Genomic DNA, 18,532 nt, shown 5'->3' on the forward strand with positions numbered 1-18,532 from the left:
TATAGTTTCCGTGCTATTAATTATGATTTAAAATTGAAGTGATCACTGAAGAAGACAAGTTTTTTTTCATTTTTGAAATTTTATTAACCCTGAAAATAACGAGGTGTTCCATCAAAGTACCTTGATTTTCAGAGTGTTCTGTCAGAGGGAAAGTTTGGGAGGAGAGACATGCGCCTGTGCAGTGGTGCACCGAATAACAACTATGATAGATGACATTCATCACATCGTGTTTTCAGACGAGTCGCGAAATTTCGTAGAGCTTCACGATGTACGTATAACCGCGTGGAGGATCGCAGGAGACCGAACGTTGGTATATTGCATTCGTCATCGTCTCACAAGCGCGGCAGCCCTCCAGTCCTTTGGCTCTCGTAGCCAGTAATTTGCACAGAAGGCGCTAGATTTCTGCCTTGCTATGCCCGGATGCTGTGGCGTATATTGCAGGACTCTGTGGCGTTATCTTTCAACGAGATAATGGAAGAGCACATATTGCCAGTGTTGCCCTCACCTATCTCACTACGTGGGGTGTTTGACTGTTGCCCTGACCAGTACTTTCAGCAGATCTCTCATACACTGAAAACGTCTGGTCATGGCACAGGAACGCAACCACTCGTCAGCCCTACAATTGACGAACTCCGGAATAAAGTTGGAGTAACATCAAATGATGTACCCATATCTGTAAGCCAAGCTCAGTTCGATTCGGTACTCAGCCGGGTTTAGAGCCTTTTTTCCTGCCAGTGGTGGCATCTTTCTGTACTACATTTCGCGCCATGTACATACCACCAAGCCGGTTATATAGTTAATCATATACTCCTCCTACTACACTGCACATACATAATAAGTAAAATTTCACCACCTACTATTCTTTCTGGTGTCACTATTTTAGTGGCTAGAGATGTAATTATGATAGGAAGGGCACCACAATAAGTGACAAATGCTACTTTCACATTCTAGTTAATTCTACAATGTGGTGTGGTTCGTAACCACAAAGGACGGCCGCAACGTGCATTACCAAGTATAAATGGTTGGAAAACCTTTCTCATAGAATTTGGTACTATCCGCTCACCACCTGCGCCCTCACTTAAGTTATGGCTAAGTGGATACGTAATTGGTAGACAAGCTTAAATCGCACTTAGTGGATGTAATGTACTCACTGCATAACTCTTGAACAAAACATAGTGACCAAAAAGGAGACTACGTCAAAAAAATAGTGCATATTTTATTTTAAAAAAATACAGTGCGTCACTGTCATGATGAGAATTTTTCACGTAACTTACGTGCATTCGGATTACTTCATCATGATTTATCTTTTCGTATTTACTAACCAACGTTGTATTTTCTGTTATGTTTCATCCCAGACATTCAGATTTACCCATGTTTTGTATTGTACATTCTAGTATCCTTTCTGTTTTCCTGTATGCCACCCTTAGTTCTACACTTTTTCAACCTTTCTGAAGCTGACAGTTTGTTTCTTCGTTTCTTTACCAGCCTCACTTAGTAACTACAGGTACGTATAACGTCCGAGAAGACTGAAATCCATACGCGAACTGAAGTTCTCATTCCACAGGTATACCTCATTCTCATTGTCCCGCTGAGTGCGCAGGAAAATTTGCTTTGAAAGAGATACCGCGTCGTTCCTCCCCCCCCCCCCCCCTCCACCCACCCTCTCTCTCTCTCTCTCTCTCTCTCTCTCTCTCTTTCTCTCTCTAGCTGAGCAAAAAACATAACAGTAAACAGGAAAGGGGAGCGTTAATTTCCATATTTATGAACAAAGACTTGCGGGAAGACCAAACACCCTATGTAACACGTGGGGCACTAACTAATGGTGCGATTATCTTTAAGGTAAAAAACGGTACAGATATTTCCTTAGGTATGTGTCATGTACCACTAAAGAAAATAATAGGCTATTCTCGATAAAACAACGAAGAAAAAAATAAATTTGAGACTTTAATGCACCTCTGACTGTAATGGAAAGTAGTGCTTGACTAGCTACACATTCACTTCTACCCGTTTTCGAACGCGAGAATTTTAAAATTAAATTACTGAAGGAAGATTCAGGTAGTCTAAGCCATATCACAAATTGTAAAAAGCTCTAAATATCGTATAAAAAAAAGATTCGTCCCTTCCATAAATAGAAAAGGAAAATGGCAAACTTGTTACCGTTTTGCGTGAACTCAGAAACATGGACTGTCACTGAAACATATTTAAACAGAATTTCCGTATTATTGCAACAAATGAAAAGCTGTATCACGTTACCTACGTGAAATGAGGATCGAAACGTAGTAATATGGTGTAATTTGTTGGAAGAATTTAGAGAACGGTAGTTAATGAGCGGAAAAGTGTAAACAGAGCAAATTACTACAGTGGTTTGGACACTGGAGTGAAATGCTATATCCAGCCAGTTATGCTTAAATTTTCTGTCGTTCTCTCCGCTGAGTAAGGGAAATGCCAGGTTGTTTTCTTTGCAATGGACACGGCCTGTGCTCCGTCTTTAAAGAACCACGTCGTCGGCGGGACATCCAAGATTAATCTCTTTCTGTTCCTTCTGAAAGTAGATAAGCGCTTGCAGGGATACGAACTTGAACACGTCCTCTCAGGTAAGGAGGCAGACCGCAACGTAAGTTCTTCCCGTCTGTCATTCACACAGCACGGATAGAAAACGACGATGCCGTTGAGTGTATAACTATCTGGATGCATTCCGAATAACCATCACTTGACTTTATGTTTCTCTTCTGGCCATTTGGGGCCACATTTACATCTATAGACCGCTAGCCACCTTACGGTGTTTGGTAGAACGTACTTGCCGTACCACTGTCTATGATTGTCGGTAAACTTCCGAAAGAGCTCCAATTTCTCTGACTTTTTCATAGTGGTCATATCGTGGTCATATCGCGGTACGTATTTGGGAGGTAGCAATATACTGCCCATCTCTTCCTGGAACGAAAGCTCTCGGAATTTCAACAGCAAACCTCTCGGCGATGCACTAGGCCTGCCTTATAGCCTCTACCATTGGAGTTTGTTGACCATCTCCGTAAAGCGCTCGTGCCAACTAAACGACTGCGTGACAGAACGTCCCGTTCTCTATCTCTTTATTAACAAACCTTGTAAGGATCCCAGGCTGATGAACAATACCCAACAATTGGTCAAAACGTGTTTTCGAATGATGATTGGCATTTTCTATAGATTCCCCTAATGTATCCCAGCCTGAAATCTCCTTTTCCTCCTTTTTCGTACGTGGTTATTCCATTTCTAATCGATGCAAGTTGTTATTTCCAGATCTTTTACGTTATTTACCTTTCCAACCCGCATAGATAGCCGTGGGTGTTAAAACACTAGACCCAGATCGAATCCGCCCAGCAGGTCACCAACGGGGATGGTGTACCGACTACTCTCGATGTGATTTTTAGGGGATTTCCCACAGTCCGCTAGATAGGGGTTCCCAAATTTTTCCTCTGAAGGAACGCTTTGAAAATCGTGGTACTTTGATAGAACACCTAGTTTGCTCTGAAGGTTAATACAATTAATAAAATATTAAAAAAGGAGAAAAACTTGTCTTATTCGGTGATTACTTACAACTAATAACAAAGAAATCGTAATAAAATTTTTAAAAAATAAGAAAAAATGCTGAAAAAACGCCATGTCATTAACAGTTTTTTGCGGAGCAGTTATGCACTTCCCGCGGAACACCTGTGTTCCGCCAAACAGTTTGCAAAACCCTGCGCTAGCTGAATATCGGACCGATATCCAAGTCCCACCTCAGTTACACGATTCGTGAACATTTAGAAAACTCTCACACACACACTTTCACATGAATAACATTACATGCAGACAGTTGGAATGCACATATTTCGTCCGGGTGGCGGAGGGGCGGGGGGGAGGGCGGAGTTGGAAACGGTGTAGCAACAGGAAGGGCATTCGGCCACCCGTTAATTTAAAGATGTTAAATCCCTTAATAATCAAGCTGACCCTGTGCTGATGGCGGACAAAAGGACAAGAAAAGGAAGAAAAAAATTTCGCGGTGGTTAATGGTATGATGCAATAAAAGAAATTATTAGAATGGTTAAAGGAGACGAAAATTTAATATTTATGGGAGATTGGAACTCGATACTAGGAAAAGGAAGAGAAGGAAAAGCAGTAGGTGAACATGGACTGGGGGAAAGGAATGAAAGCAGCCGGCCGCTGTGGCCGAGCGGTTCTAGGCGCTTCAGTCCGGAACCACGCGGCTGCTACGGTCGCAGGTTCGAATCCTGCCTCGGGCATTGATGTGTGTGTTTTCCTTAGGTTAGTTAGGTTTAAGTAGTCCTAAGTCTAGGGGACTGATGACCTCAGATGTTAAGTCCCATAGTGCTTAGAGCCATTTGAACCATTTGAAAGGAATGAAAGACGAAGCCGCCCGGTAGAATTTTGCACAGAGAATAATTTAATCATAGCGAACACTTGGCTCAAGAATCGTGAAAGAATGTCGTATGCGTGGAAGAGACCTGGAGACACTGGAGGGTTTCAGATTGATTATATATGTTACGACAGAGATTTTGGAACCAGGTTTTAAATTGCAAGACACTCCCAGGGGCAGATGTGAACTCTGACCACAAATTATTGGTTATGAACTGCACTTTGAAACTGAAGACACTGCAAAAAAGCAGAATTTTAAGGAGATGTGACCCGGATAGTCTGGAAGGACCATAGGTCGCAGAGAGTTTAAGAGGAAGCATTAGGGAACTATTGACAAGAACAGGGGAAAACAATACAGTAGAAGAAGAATGGGTGGCTTTAAGAGATAAAATTGTGGAGGCAGCAGAGGATCAATTAGGTAAAAAGACAAGGGTTATTAGAAATCCTTGGGTAACAGAAGATATATTGAATTCAGTAGATTAAAGGAGAAAATATAAAAGTGCAGTAATGAGACAGGCGAGAGGGTATATAAACGTATAAAAAATGAGCTCGACGGGAAGTGCAAAATGGCTAGACAGGAATAGCTAGAAGACAAACGTAAGGATGTAGAAGCATATATAGTAACGGGTTAGATAGATGCTGCGTACAGGAAAATTAAAGAGACCTTTGAAGAAAAGAGAACCACCTTTACGAATATCGAGAGCTGAGATGGAAAACCAGTCCTAAGCAAAGAAGGGAAAGCAGAAAGGTGTAAGGAGTAAATAGTGGTTCTATAAAGGGGAGATGTACTTAAGGGCAATATTGCGGAAATGGAAAAGGACGTAGATGAAGATGAGAAGTGAGATATGATGATGATTGAAGAATTTGACAAAGCACTGAAAGACTTAAGTCGAAAAAAGGCCCCGGGAGTAGACAGCATTCCGTTAGAGCTACTGACAACCTCGGGAGAGCCAGCCATGACGAAACTCTTGCATCTGGTGAGCAAGATGTATGACACAGTCGAATACTTTACAGAAGAATGGAAAAACTGGTTGAAGCCGACCTCGGGATAGATCAGTTTGGATCCAGTAGAAACGTAGGAACACGCGAGGCAATACTGACCCTACGACTTCTCATAGAATATAGATTAAGGAAAGGCAAAACCCACGTTTATAGCATTAGTAGACTTAGAGAAGGCTTTTGACAATGTTGACTGGAATACTCTCTGTGGTGTCACCGCCAGACACCACACTTGCTAGGTGGTAGCTTTAAATCGGCCGCGGTCCATTAGTACATGTCGGACCCGCGTGTCACCACTGTGTGATCGCAGACCGAGCGCCACCACAAGGCAGGTCTCGAGATACGGAATAGACTCGCCCCAGTTGTACGGACGACTTTGCTAGCGACTACATGGACGAAGCATTGCTCATTAGCCGAGCCAATAGTTAGAATAGCCTTCAGCTAAGTCAATGGCTACGACGTAGCAAGGCGCCATTAGTAACATTGCATGTATCTAAAGAGTCTCACTTGTATCGCCACAATCTCCAGATGTACCAAAAGGATGGATTAAAGTTAAGTATTCCAGAAGCTACGTACTTTTCTTTATAGCATTCATTACGTATCCTGTTTCAGACCTCACGCACCCTGCTTTGGCTTAGCGCGTGCCTTTCGGCTTCCTCTCATTGTGTCTAGGCTGTCTTGTCTAGACACAACACTCTCTTTCAAATTCTAAAGGTGGTAGGGGCAAAATACAGGGAGCGGAAGGCTGTTTACAATTTATACAGAAACCAGATGGCAGTTATAAGATTCGAGGGGCACGAAAGGAAAGAAGTGGTTGAGAAGGGAGTGAGACAGGGTTGTAGCTTATACCTGACGTTTTTCAATCTGTGTATTGAGCAAGCAGTAAAGAAAACAAAAGAAAAATTTGGAGTAGGAATTAAAATCCAGGGACAACAAATAAAAACTTTGAGGTTTTCTGATTACATTTTAATTCTGTCAGAGACAGCAAAGGACTTGGAAGAGCGGTTGAACGGAATTGACAGTGTCTTGAAAGGAGGGTATAAGATGAACATCATCAAAAACAAGACGAGGGTAATGGAATGTAGTCGTATCATATCAGGTGATGCTGAGGGAATTAGATTAGGAAATGAGACACTTAAGGTAGTAGATGAGTTTTGCTATTTGGGAAGCAAAATAGCTGATGACGGTAGAAGTAGGGAGGATATAAAATGTAGAGTGGCAATGACAAGAAAAGCGTTTCTAAAGAAGACAAATTTGTTAACATCGAGTATCGATTTAAGTGTAAGAAAGTACTTTCTGAATGTATTTGTAGAGAGTGTAGCCATGTATGGAAGTGAAATATGGACGATAAACAGTTTAGACAAGAAGAGAATAGAAGCTTTCGAAATGTGGTGCTACAGAAGAATGCTGAAGACTAGACGGGTAGATCACGTAACTAATGAGGAGATACCGAATAGAATACGGGAGAAGGGGAATTTGTGGCACAACTTGACTAGAAGAACGGATCGGCGTCAGGACACATACTGAGGCATCAAGGCAGCACCAATTTGGCACTGTAGGGAAGCGCGGGGGATAAAAATCGTGGAGTTAGGCCAATTTTTCTCTTATCCTATGTATTGTTACTTTTAAAATCCCCTTCACTTCCCAGATTTAACAGTTACAGATACGTGAACAGTATCCATTATACTGTTTGCTTGCTGAAAATTTTTCTCAAAAGTAATTCAGCCTCTTTTCCGATTTCGTAACAACATAACCGATGTGTGTCAATCGACAATCTTCTTTCCTTCGGTGATCAGATCTTCCTAGCTCTGTCTGAATATGACAAATTAGTAAGTTCGTCATACAAAATACTTGCCAGCTATCAAAAATAAAAACTCCACCTCTATCCTTGATTGCCGCCTCAGATCGTCGAATAAGAGTGTTGGGGTTGGGCTGTTCGGGGCAGGAGACCAGACAGAGAGGTCATCGGTCTCATCGGATTGGGGAAGGATGGGGAAGGAAATCGGCCGTGCCCGTTCAAAGGAAACATCCCGGCATTTGCCTGTAGCGATTTAGGGAAATCACGGAATACCTAAACCAGGTTCGCAGGACGCGGGATTGAACCGTCATCCTCCCGAATGCGAGTCCATTGTGTTAGCCACTGCGCCACCTCGCTCTGTCGAATAAGAGAGTTTCTTCAGGTATGCCATACCCACGAGTAGCCTCTCACAGATGATTAGATTCCATAAAACTACAAAACTGTGGGAACACGGACTGCTACGTTGTACACGCTGTTCCAAATAGCCCCAGCCATTTTCCATGAGATTAAGATCGGGTGATTTAGTGAGCCAGTCGAGAGGCGATAACGTGCCTGAGTGTTCGTCGAACCAGGACCGTATGCGGACATAGCTGTAGTCAACAAACAGATGATGACTATGTAGAAGAGGCAACACTTGGTCAGCGAGAATATTTAAATAAACACCCTGGTAGCCCGAAAGAGTGCGCCCAAATCATGGTACAAAAACACTCCCAAGACATGATAGAACCACCTCCATCCAGAAATGCACCCTTAACATACCGCGGATAAAGCCCCTAAATGGCCGTAGCTGTACTTGACGCCTTGCATCACATGAAAAGCCGCAAAACTATGACTCTTCTGAGCACACTATACGACTCAAGTCAGCTACTGTCTGTGATGTTTCACCAAATGAAAACATGCAGCTTTGTGCGTCGTTTTAAGAAATGGCCATTTGCGAAATACCCGACTCTTTTTTACGCAAAAAGTTCTTGCGTCGCATTACGTGGCTGCGAATAGTACACCATTTCTTGTAGACACTTTGAACAGTCCGCGCTCATATGCCAACGAAGCTGACAACTTAATGCACGATGTAGTCACGGGCACATACAAACATCATAGCTTCTTTCTGCTACTGTCACGTCTCCACTTTGCTCCGTCTATACTGTCCAGTCACACTAATGTGACCACCAGTCAAAAGCCTGAATAACTACCTTCTTCAATGCGGATTGCTGCAATACGCGCAGAAAGAGAGTCAGTGAGGTTCTGGAAGGGATGTGGAGCCATCCCGACTCCAGTGCAATGGCCAGCTGCTCTAGGTTTCCCGACATGGGAACCATGGTGCGAACAGCCCGACCGAGGTGGTCCCAGTTTGGTGGCAAGGGAGTACGACAAACTCATCCTGGTGCTCTTCCAGCCTCGCACGTACATTGAGAGCTGTGTGACATGTTGCATTGTCCTACTGGTAGATGCCATCGTGCCGAGGAAAAACACACTGCATGCAGGGCGGACGTGGTACTCAAGGATAAATGCATACTTTTACTGATCCATCGTGCATTCCAGAATGGCGTGATCACCCAGGAAATGCCACGAAAACATTGCCCAGACCATCACGCTGTCTCTTCCGGCCTGGACCCTTCCTACGGTTGTTGCAGGGTGTTTACTTTCAGACGTTCCACACCGAAAACGCAAGAAACGTGATTCATCCGAAAAGGCCACCTTTCGCCAGTCATTGGACGTAAAATTGCGGTATCAGTGTCAAATTCCAGCCTTTGTCGCCAATGAACAAAAGTCAGCATGAGTGCATCACGCAGGCGCCTTTTGCGGAGGCCCATTAACTACTCAGCAACGTTCGCTAAGCAGTCGATGAGGAGACAATGTTGGTAGCTCCTTGGTTGTTCAAACTTTCCACGTCATTTCGCCCGCACATATCTCTGCAGCCGTTTTTCAGCCCTGTCATCTATGGTGCGTGGTTGACCATAATTACCTCGGCACCGGTTTTTGGATAACGCCATTTTGCCTTGCACGGCATACTTTACTCACGGCGGCGCGTAAACAGTTCACAAACTTAGACGTTTCGGAAATGCTTCCACCCTTGGCCCGAAAGCCAACATCAAGCCCTTTCGGAAGTCAAAAAAATCACTCCGTTTCCGCATTATAACGATTACACCGTTTTCGGCATAGCCCCCATACGCTTCATACGAGTACTCTCCACTGTTAGTGTTGTTCAAATGGTTCAAATGGCTCTGAGCACTATGGGACTTAACTTCTGTGGTCATCAGTCCCCTAGAACTTAGAACTACTTAAACCTAACTAACCTAAGAACATCACACACATCCATGCCCGAGGCAGGATTCGAACCTGCGACCGTAGCGGTCGCGCGGTTCCAGACTGTAGCGCTTAGAACCGCTCGGCCACTCCGGCCGGTCGTTAGTGTTGTCACTTGCCGTCTGTGAGTAGTTGTTAGACGTGGAATTCGAACATACGCCACTGGCCATTAAAATTGCTACACCACGAAGATGGCTTGCTACAGACGCGAAATTTAACCGGCAGGACGAAGATGCTGTGATATGCAAATGATTAGTTTTTCACAGCATTCACACAAGGTTGGCGCCGGTGGCGACACCTACAACTTGCTGACACGAGGAAAGTTTCCAGCCGATTTCTCATACACTAACAGCAGTTGACCGGCGTTGCCTGGTGAAACGTTGTTGTGATGCCTCGTGTAAGGAGGAGAATTGCGTACCATCACGTTTCCGATTTTGATAAAGGTCGGATTGTAGCCTATCGCGATTGCAGTTTATCATATCGCGACATTGCTGCTAGCGTTGGTCGAGATCCAATGACTTTAGCAGAATATGGAACCGGTGGGTTCAGGAGGGTAATACGAAACGTCCTGCTGGATCCCAACGGCCTCGTATCACTAGCAGTCGAGATGACAGGCATCTTATCCGCATGGCTGTAACGGATCATGCTGCCACGTCTCGATCCCTGAGTCAGCAGATGAGGACGTTTGCAAGACAAAAACCATCTGCACCAACAGTTCGACGACGTTTACAGCAGCATGGACCATCAGCTCAGAGACCATAGCTGCGGTTACCCTTGACGCTGCATCACAGACAGGAGCGCCTGCGATGGTGTACTCAACGACGAACCTGGGTGTACGAATGACAAAACGTCATTTTTTCGGATGAATCCAGGTTCTGTTTACAGCATCATGCTGGTCGCATCCGTGTTTGGCGACAACGCGATGAACGCACATTGGAAGCGTGTATTCGTCATTGCCATACTGGCGTATCACCCGGTGTGATGGTATGGGGTGCCATTGGTTACACGTCTCGGTCACCTCTTGTTCGCATTGACGGCACTTTGAACAGTGGACGTTACATTTCAGATGTGTTACGACCCGCGGCTCTAACCTTCACTCGATCCATGCGAAACCCTACATTTCAGCAGGATAATGCACGACCGCATATTGCAGGTCCTCTACGGGCATTTCTGGGTACAGAAAATGTTCGACTGCTGCCCTGGCCAGCACATTCTCCAGATCTCTCATAGCATCACAGACAGGAGCGCCTGCGATGGTGTACTCAACGACGAACCTGGGTGTACGAATGGCAAAACGTCATTTTTTCGGATGAATCCAGGTTCTGTTTACAGCATCATGCTGGTCGCATCCGTGTTTGGCGACAACGCGATGAACGCACATTGGAAGCGTGTATTCGTCATTGCCATACTGGCGTATCACCCGGTGTGATGGTATGGGGTGCCATTGGTTACACGTCTCGGTCACCTCTTGTTCGCATTGACGGCACTTTGAACAGTGGACGTTACATTTCAGATGTGTTACGACCCGCGTCTCTAACCTTCACTCGATCCATGCGAAACCCTACATTTCAGCAGGATAATGCACAACCGCATATTGCAGGTCCTCTACGGGCATTTCTGGATATAGAAAATGTTCGACTGCTGCCCTGGCCAGCACATTCTCCAGATCTCTCACCAATTGAAAACTTCTGGTCAATGGTGGCCGAGCAACTGGCTCGTCACAATACGCCAGTCACTACCCTTGATGAACTGTGGTATCATGCTGAAGCTGCATGGACAGCTGTACATGTACAGGCCATCCAAGCTCTGTTTGACTCAATGGGCAGGCGTATCAAGGCCGTTATTACGGCCAGAGGTTGTTGTTCTGGGTACTGATTTCTCAGGATCTATGCACCCAAATTGCGTGAAAATGTAATCACATGTCAGTTCTAGTATAATATATTTGTCCAATGAATACCCGTTTATCATCTGCATTTCTTCTTGGTGTAGCAATTTTAATGGCCAGTAGTGTACATATACGTCGTCCGCTTCTCGTGGTCGAGTGGCTAGCGTTGCTGCCTCTGGATCACGCGGTCCTGGGTTCGATTTCAGGCCGGATCGGAGATTTTCTCCGCTCGGAGACTGGGTGTTTGTGTTGTCCTCATCATCATTCTGGAAGAACCCAGATTGGAAATGCAAAGATTTAGAATTTAGAACTTGTAACCACGATTTTGGGTGCCGCCGACCTCGGTGGCCACGCGGTTCTAGGCGCTGCACTCCGGAACCGCGCAACTGCTACGGTCGCAGGTTCGAATCCTGCCTAGGGCATGGATGTGTGTGATGTCTTTAGGTTAGTTAGGTTTAAGTAGTTCTAAGTTCTACGGGACTGATGACCTCAGATGTTAAGTCCCATAGTGCTCAAAGCTTTTTTTTTTTTTTTTTTTGGGTGTCCCTCATACCAACGTCATCATACATCTACATAGATACTCTGCAAACCCCAGTACAGTGTGTGGCAGAGGATACCCTGTACCATTACTTGTCATTTCCTTTCCCGTTCCATTCGTAAATAGAGCGAGGGAAAAACGATTGTCTGTAAGCCTCCGTATCAGCCCTAATTTCTCGCATCTTATTTTCGTGGTCCTTACGCGCAATGTATGTTGGCGTCAGTAGAATCCTCTGCTTGCTCAACTTCTTCCGAATTTCGTCATTAAACGATGGTGGTTCTTTTCCATCCTTTACCCTCGTACTAGGCACATAGTTCTCCAGACTACGATTTACCGTCTGCTTGAACTTTGCTCATAATCCTCTTACGTCCATCTTACTGGAACTAAGTGGCGTCAGTTCACTCTCTAAGTGAGATGCTAAGAAGTTCTTATCTGCACTATCTATCAGAAAAACTCTACTAGCCTCCTTAATTGATTTAACTGATTTATTAATTTTCGCAACCATAGTTGCTAATATGACATCGTGATCGCTAATCCCCGTTTCTATAATGACATTGTCAATAAGATTCCGGCATACTTGTAGCTAAAAGGTCTCTACATAGGCGGTGGATTGTGTAATTGCGCTGACTCCGTATAACTGATCGGAACGCACACACCGCTTCGCTGCCGTGACATACGTCAACGGAGGACGATCACATGATGGGCAGGTAGCAGTTCAACGTCATCTACATTGCTCCAACTCGACCACTCTATACTTTTAAGGGGGCTAAATATCATCATTTCCAGAGGATAAGTTTCCCGTTCAGAGGTTTGGGACGATCAAGGAAACAGTTGGTAGTTGGCTTATACACTGCCGCAGGCAAGTATACATAATTCGTAATGAGGATCACGATGATAACCTCCTTCGCTCATATTTTATTGTAACTTCCTCCCTAACAGAGGCCGCTGTAACAGGCTACAGAGGTTGCATTTAACCGGCTAAATTCCTGGTGGTGGAAGAGGTTTTAATTATTAATGTTTTCTCGAAAGGAGAGGAGAGACGGTAGCGTAAAATTCTTGGTCATTAGAGCTTATGCAAATTTTATGGCTCAAATCCCAAACTTCTGTGCCCTGTCTAATTGAATCAACGCTTATAACACTGTTAATTTTCATTCGTTTGCAGAATGCAAACACTACAATCGGAGGCTCGCCCTTTACTATTAAAGATCAGTAAAACTCTGTGCTAGTACTGCGTTTCAACTTTCTCCTTCTTTTCTTTTCACACTCATAACAATATAAATACAATACCTCCCAACAAAAGATCTCATGATTGTCAAACACACTATACAAGCGTGTACTTAACAGCCCACTACATATTGGAGGAGGGACATTGCGCCGAACAGTAACGCGGAATTAAACGTACCTCAAAGCTGAAGTACGCCGGACAAAACGATTCTTATGAGGAAAAATATCTAAATTGCGCACAGATTACCCGTGAAATTCTGGCGTATGTGGATCAATTGCACTGTCTCATCCAGCCGTAATGAAATGTAAAGGCTGCACAGGCTTGGGTGCTGCTGAGCGAGAAGTCCATATCTTAAACCATTCACTTTCCACCTTTACAAAAAGCTGAAAGAACATTTGGAGAGGAAAGAGACTTTCCAACGCTGAGGACGTTCACACAGCTGTTCTTGAATGGCTCCTTGACCAAGAGGAGGATTTCCACAGGCGAGATATTGAACTATTGATAGAACTTTGCTATCAGAGATCTGATGACTACGTTGATAAAATAGTGTCTTATATCTGTGTCACTTAGTCCCATATCACCAAGAGAGGGAGAGAGAGAGAGAGAGAGAGAGAGAGAGATGTTATACATTGTGTGTGGCATTTATGACATAGAACAGTTTCGTTCTAGAGGTACAGAACGACTGCGGGGAACTTGGTGGAGATAGTCGTGAATGATTACCTGCTTCCATTGCTCAGGTCACTCATCAATACTTATGTGCTAACTCTCGTTCCGATGATAGCTCCTTCGAATCATGATGGCAGAATAAATTTTCGACACTAATAGCAATGTTGGCCAGCAATGTAAATAGCCCGAATAATTTATAACTCAAGGAAAAATATCAAAAGAAAGTATTAAATGTAGTACGAACAATGACATTATTAAACGGTTTAAGGTGTTTCCCACTTCAGCACAAACTTCTACGCAGTATCTAATGGAGTGAACGGCCTGCTTAGAGCTACCGTAGTCTAATATCCCAAGCTAACATCAGGTTTCAGCTTCTTCCTTCCCTCCACTCCATCCTTAATCATAACAACACAAATAGATCTGTACACTTCACAAGGAGTCATTACAGTCACCCAAGCGATACAAACTTGACATTTCACCCACATTCCGAACAAGATAATGCCAAACCACTTCCGTTAAGGCCTTACCAAGAAACTCCATGCAATTCCATTTTGCTCTTAACCAGTGTTAGTGAGTAATAGGGTTCCAATTTTTCGCTTAATTGTAACAAACAACACACTGCATTAGTTCCCTTAACTTACCGCAGGGCTGCCCATCTTCATCATTTTCTCGTGCCCTTCGTTGAAATTTTTCGTCGGTGAGAAGCTCTCCATAAAACTCAGCATCTTGTGTCCTTTCCGGTACTCCGTTTCCTGTATGAAGGGTGGTGCTTAATTAGTATCACCCAACTGCTGACAGAGGCTAAAGTAAGAGTCTGACAGCTGTATTGTCAAGGAGTCTAAAACAAGAGAAACAGTTTTTGCTTACTTTAGAAGCTTTCAGAGAAAGAAATTATGCAAATACTGATGAAAAGCATAGTTCAATTAAAACAAGGTATTTTATCAAATATCAAATACACAACACATTAAGCGAGAACAGCGAAACAACCGCAAACAAGCAACTATTTTTTTATTGTTCTATCGTAGATCTGCCGCATTGATCACTAACATGAAGTACGACATTTTCCTGTGCTTACTGTGGGTTCGCAAAGAAGATATGTCGGTTATGGTGTTCGTGTTCCGCCACTTAGCACTGTGTGACCTGTGGCTTATTGTGTCTCTGCAGTCCTCAGGTTAAATAAGCTTCGTTTTCAGAAAAAATGCCTAATGCAAATTTCAGAGTGCATCCGATTATCAGGTGCGAAATTCACAATAACACATTAATTTACCAAGGAAATTAACCAAACAGTCGTATGTTTTCAGAAACTGTTATTTTACCTACACGCCCAGTTTCGTTATCTCATTAATGCCATCTTCAGGCCACTATTCACACCAAGCCCAGAGAATCAGGAACATTAATGCCTGCATAACTGGAGCCTCAATACATGGATTCAGTGAATTTTTTGTGGAATGTGTACATCGAGGACTTGAGAAGAGATGCAGAAACTGGTCGTGTAAACAAAATAACAACTTCTGAAAACATACTGCTATCTTGTGAATTTCCTTGGTAAATATCTGACCGGCCGCTGTCCCGTATGTAACACATTAAGTTCCTTCATATGTCCATTTTCCTCCAGGAAAGCAGTGCCATACACCAAGCTCTAATATTAATACGTTATAAAGTAACGATCTCTTCGGATACCTTCGATGTCGCCTCACATTTTACGCGAGCAGTCGCCTCAACCGCTTCGGCTATCCCGACACGATTTCCTTCCAACCCAAATTCTCAACTTGTCGCTCACTACACATGTGCCATCCACCATCCATTATCGTCATCGCCCGCAGCTTTACTCGATTCCCGCCCGAATTCGGACGTAGTGTGCACCCGCACTCAAGTTATCGTTACCGTCAAGGAGCATATATATTATTATTTATGTCTGTTCTGTCGGACATATCTGAACTGCTTTTTCACCCCACCGCAACCACTTTGATAGGTATGTGGTTTCTATTCCCTCAGCGGTTCTTACCCCACAGAGGTTCTTTCCCGACTGTAAGTGCCCGAGGACGTGCTGAAAAGTAATGCCTACGAATTTTTCATGTGAAAACTCTTAGAGCTTTTTAAACAAAACAAACGTTATTAACATTCACCATGTTCATTCTTCATATCTACGTATTTATTTCTCTATACAGTCATCCTGACGACGAACATATTTCTCCCAGCGAGAGACCAGTTTGTTGATACCGTCACTGTAGAATGTTGACTTCGCTGACGGAGCCACAATCTTACCTCTGCTTGACTGTTTCATCACGGTCAAAGTGAAGTTCTTGAAGGTGCTCTTCAAGTTTTAGAAATAGATGAAAATCTAATGGGGCCAAGTCAGAGCTGTATGGAGGATAATCGATGACACAGAACACAAGATGTGGAGCTGTAGCAGGTGTCGCAGTGTTCGTGTCTGGTCTCGCATAGGATTGTCATGCTGAAGAATAGGATACTCCATGTGTGGACGGCCTCTTCATATTCGAAACTCGATTACAGCACGCTGCGTCTCGCGCACCAACGTAGCTACGTTTCGCACCACCATGTTACGCGCTACAATTCGGAGCCCTCTAGCGGACTGCAAATACGTATACATGAAGAACAGATGTGTATAGTGTTAATAACGTATGTTTTATTTAAAAAGCTTTAAGAGCTCTCACATAAAAGATTCAGAGTAATGCACTACCTGAGCTCTTCTATATAGTGCGTAACTGATCACTATATGTCACTAGAGGTGGACTCGCAAGTACAAAAATATAAAACCAGGGAATATTGCGTTGTCAGAAAAGAAGCAGTAACAGTAGAAAGGGACGGTCAGGAGAGCTCACTGACCTCGAACGTGTACTAGTCATTGAATGTCACCTGAGTAACAAGTCCATCAGGGACATTTCAAACCTTCTTAAGCTGCCCATGTCGACTGTTGGGGGAACAAGTGCTGTCGATCATTGCCGAAGGTAGTAGGAAAAATCGCACAAAATCACCGGAAGGAATGACTCGTGAGTTCAAAAGTGTTACCAACAGTCCAGTGACAGTGTGTAGGAGGATACTAGGAAGGCGGTACAATGGTCGAGCACCTCCTCGCAATGCTAAGCGAAGCTTGAGGCGGTGTAAAGTGTGACGCCACTGGACAGTGGATGACTGGGAACGAGCTATTTGGAGTGATGAACCATGCTACACCCTCTGGCTGTTAGATGGAAGAGTTTGGGTTTGCCGAATTCCTGGAGGACGTTATCTGCCATCATGTGTAGTGTCAACAGTGACGTAGGGAGGAGGTGGTGTTACAGTAGGGGTGTGTTTTAAATGGTTGAAGCGTGGTTCCGTTACTGCACTTATGAAAGCTATAAATCCGGAGGGATATGAACACATTTTATATCATTGCGTACTGCGTACAGTAGAGGAACAGTGCGAAGGCACTGATTGTTTGTATCAATATGACAATGCACCCTGTAATAAAGCAGCATCTGTGAGGTATTCGTTTGTGGACAACAATATTCCGGAAATAGACTAGCCCGTTCAGAGTCCCTACCTAAACTCAATGAAACACCTTTGGGATGAGTTGTAATGTGAATTTCGCTTCACACCCCAGTGTCAAACATCACTACCTTCTCTGGCTTCGGCTCTTGAAGAATAATGTGCTGCCATTCCTGCACAGATATTCAGATACCTCATTGAAAGTGTGCCCAGCACAGTTCAAGCTGTCATGAAGGCTAACGACGGACACACCCCACATTAACGTCCAATAATAGGTGTCTGGATTTGTTTGATCAGATAGTGTGTTCATAATTGTACCGATATATAGCGCATAAAATTCGTCGCGAGTTGGTAAAGCCTAGACGCTGCGATTTTCATGTCGGCAACAATGGTGATATGGTGATCTATTTGACCAGTATTTCTAATTTATATTACCTGACTTTGTTTCTGCAACCAGGGAAGAACTGGTCGAAGTGTCTTCGCAGGTCGCCTGGAACATAGAGCAACATCTTTGAGAAAAGATTCAGAAAAATAAATTTCGTACATCGATCATTTATCTTGGATGAAATTTCAGGAGAGCACTGATTGTGATTAATTCTGCATTCTTAGTTACTTTTAGATTTAAAATAGGAATGTGTGGTTGTCGGTATTGCAGGTTTTTATTTATTTGTAACGGCATACAAACTCTTTCGTGTCTCTCTCTCTCTCTCTCTCTCTCTCTCTCTCTCTGTCTGTGTGTGTGTGTGTGTGTGTGTGTGTGTGTGTGTGTGTGTGTGTGAGAGAGAGAGAGAGAGAGAGATGGGGGGGGGGGGGGGAGGAAGAGAGAGACTGACCGAGAGAACTGGTGAGATATACATCTACAGTAGATCGTCACGAAAAGTATTTAGAGAGCCACATATTGACAAAGTAAGTACATTGTCTTGAAACAGATCCGACTACCCTGGGTCACGAACATTTTCTTGAAATGGGCGCCGCTTTGTGACATACGCTGTTCGTCTCTGCCGGTTGCGTCGTTCGGTATATGGGCCATCCTGGCTTTCACTCATTCATAGAGACTACCGATTGTTAATACCACGCTCTTCGTTCTTCTTCCTTCTTCTTTCTCATCGGCCTCATGAGAAGGATTCGCGCCAAAGTACCTTATTCCAGATTCGTTGGCGATATCTGCCTGACAAGAATGTGAAAGGGAGGAGGAAACGAAATGAAACTTGACGAGTTGAGAGGGTATGTGATGGTACTTCA

The 18,532-nt window shown here is 44.0% G+C and overlaps 1 protein-coding gene across 1 annotated transcript in view; it reads right to left on the bottom strand.

The window, feature by feature from the left end:
- The window catches only part of LOC126469521 (twist-related protein 1-like), a 98,289-nt gene that overhangs the window by 58,572 nt on the left and 21,185 nt on the right, over positions 1-18,532 (bottom strand). Inside the window, exons 2-3 of the mRNA XM_050096641.1 lie at positions 17,726-17,780; positions 14,446-14,556 (exon numbers count right to left, since the gene is read on the bottom strand). Coding sequence (XP_049952598.1) covers positions 14,446-14,556; positions 17,726-17,780 — 166 coding nt within the window. The remainder of the gene's footprint in view (positions 1-14,445; positions 14,557-17,725; positions 17,781-18,532) is intronic.

Source organism: Schistocerca serialis, chromosome 3, assembly GCF_023864345.2.
Source record: "Schistocerca serialis cubense isolate TAMUIC-IGC-003099 chromosome 3, iqSchSeri2.2, whole genome shotgun sequence".
In the NCBI taxonomy this organism is placed as follows: domain Eukaryota; kingdom Metazoa; phylum Arthropoda; class Insecta; order Orthoptera; family Acrididae; genus Schistocerca; species Schistocerca serialis.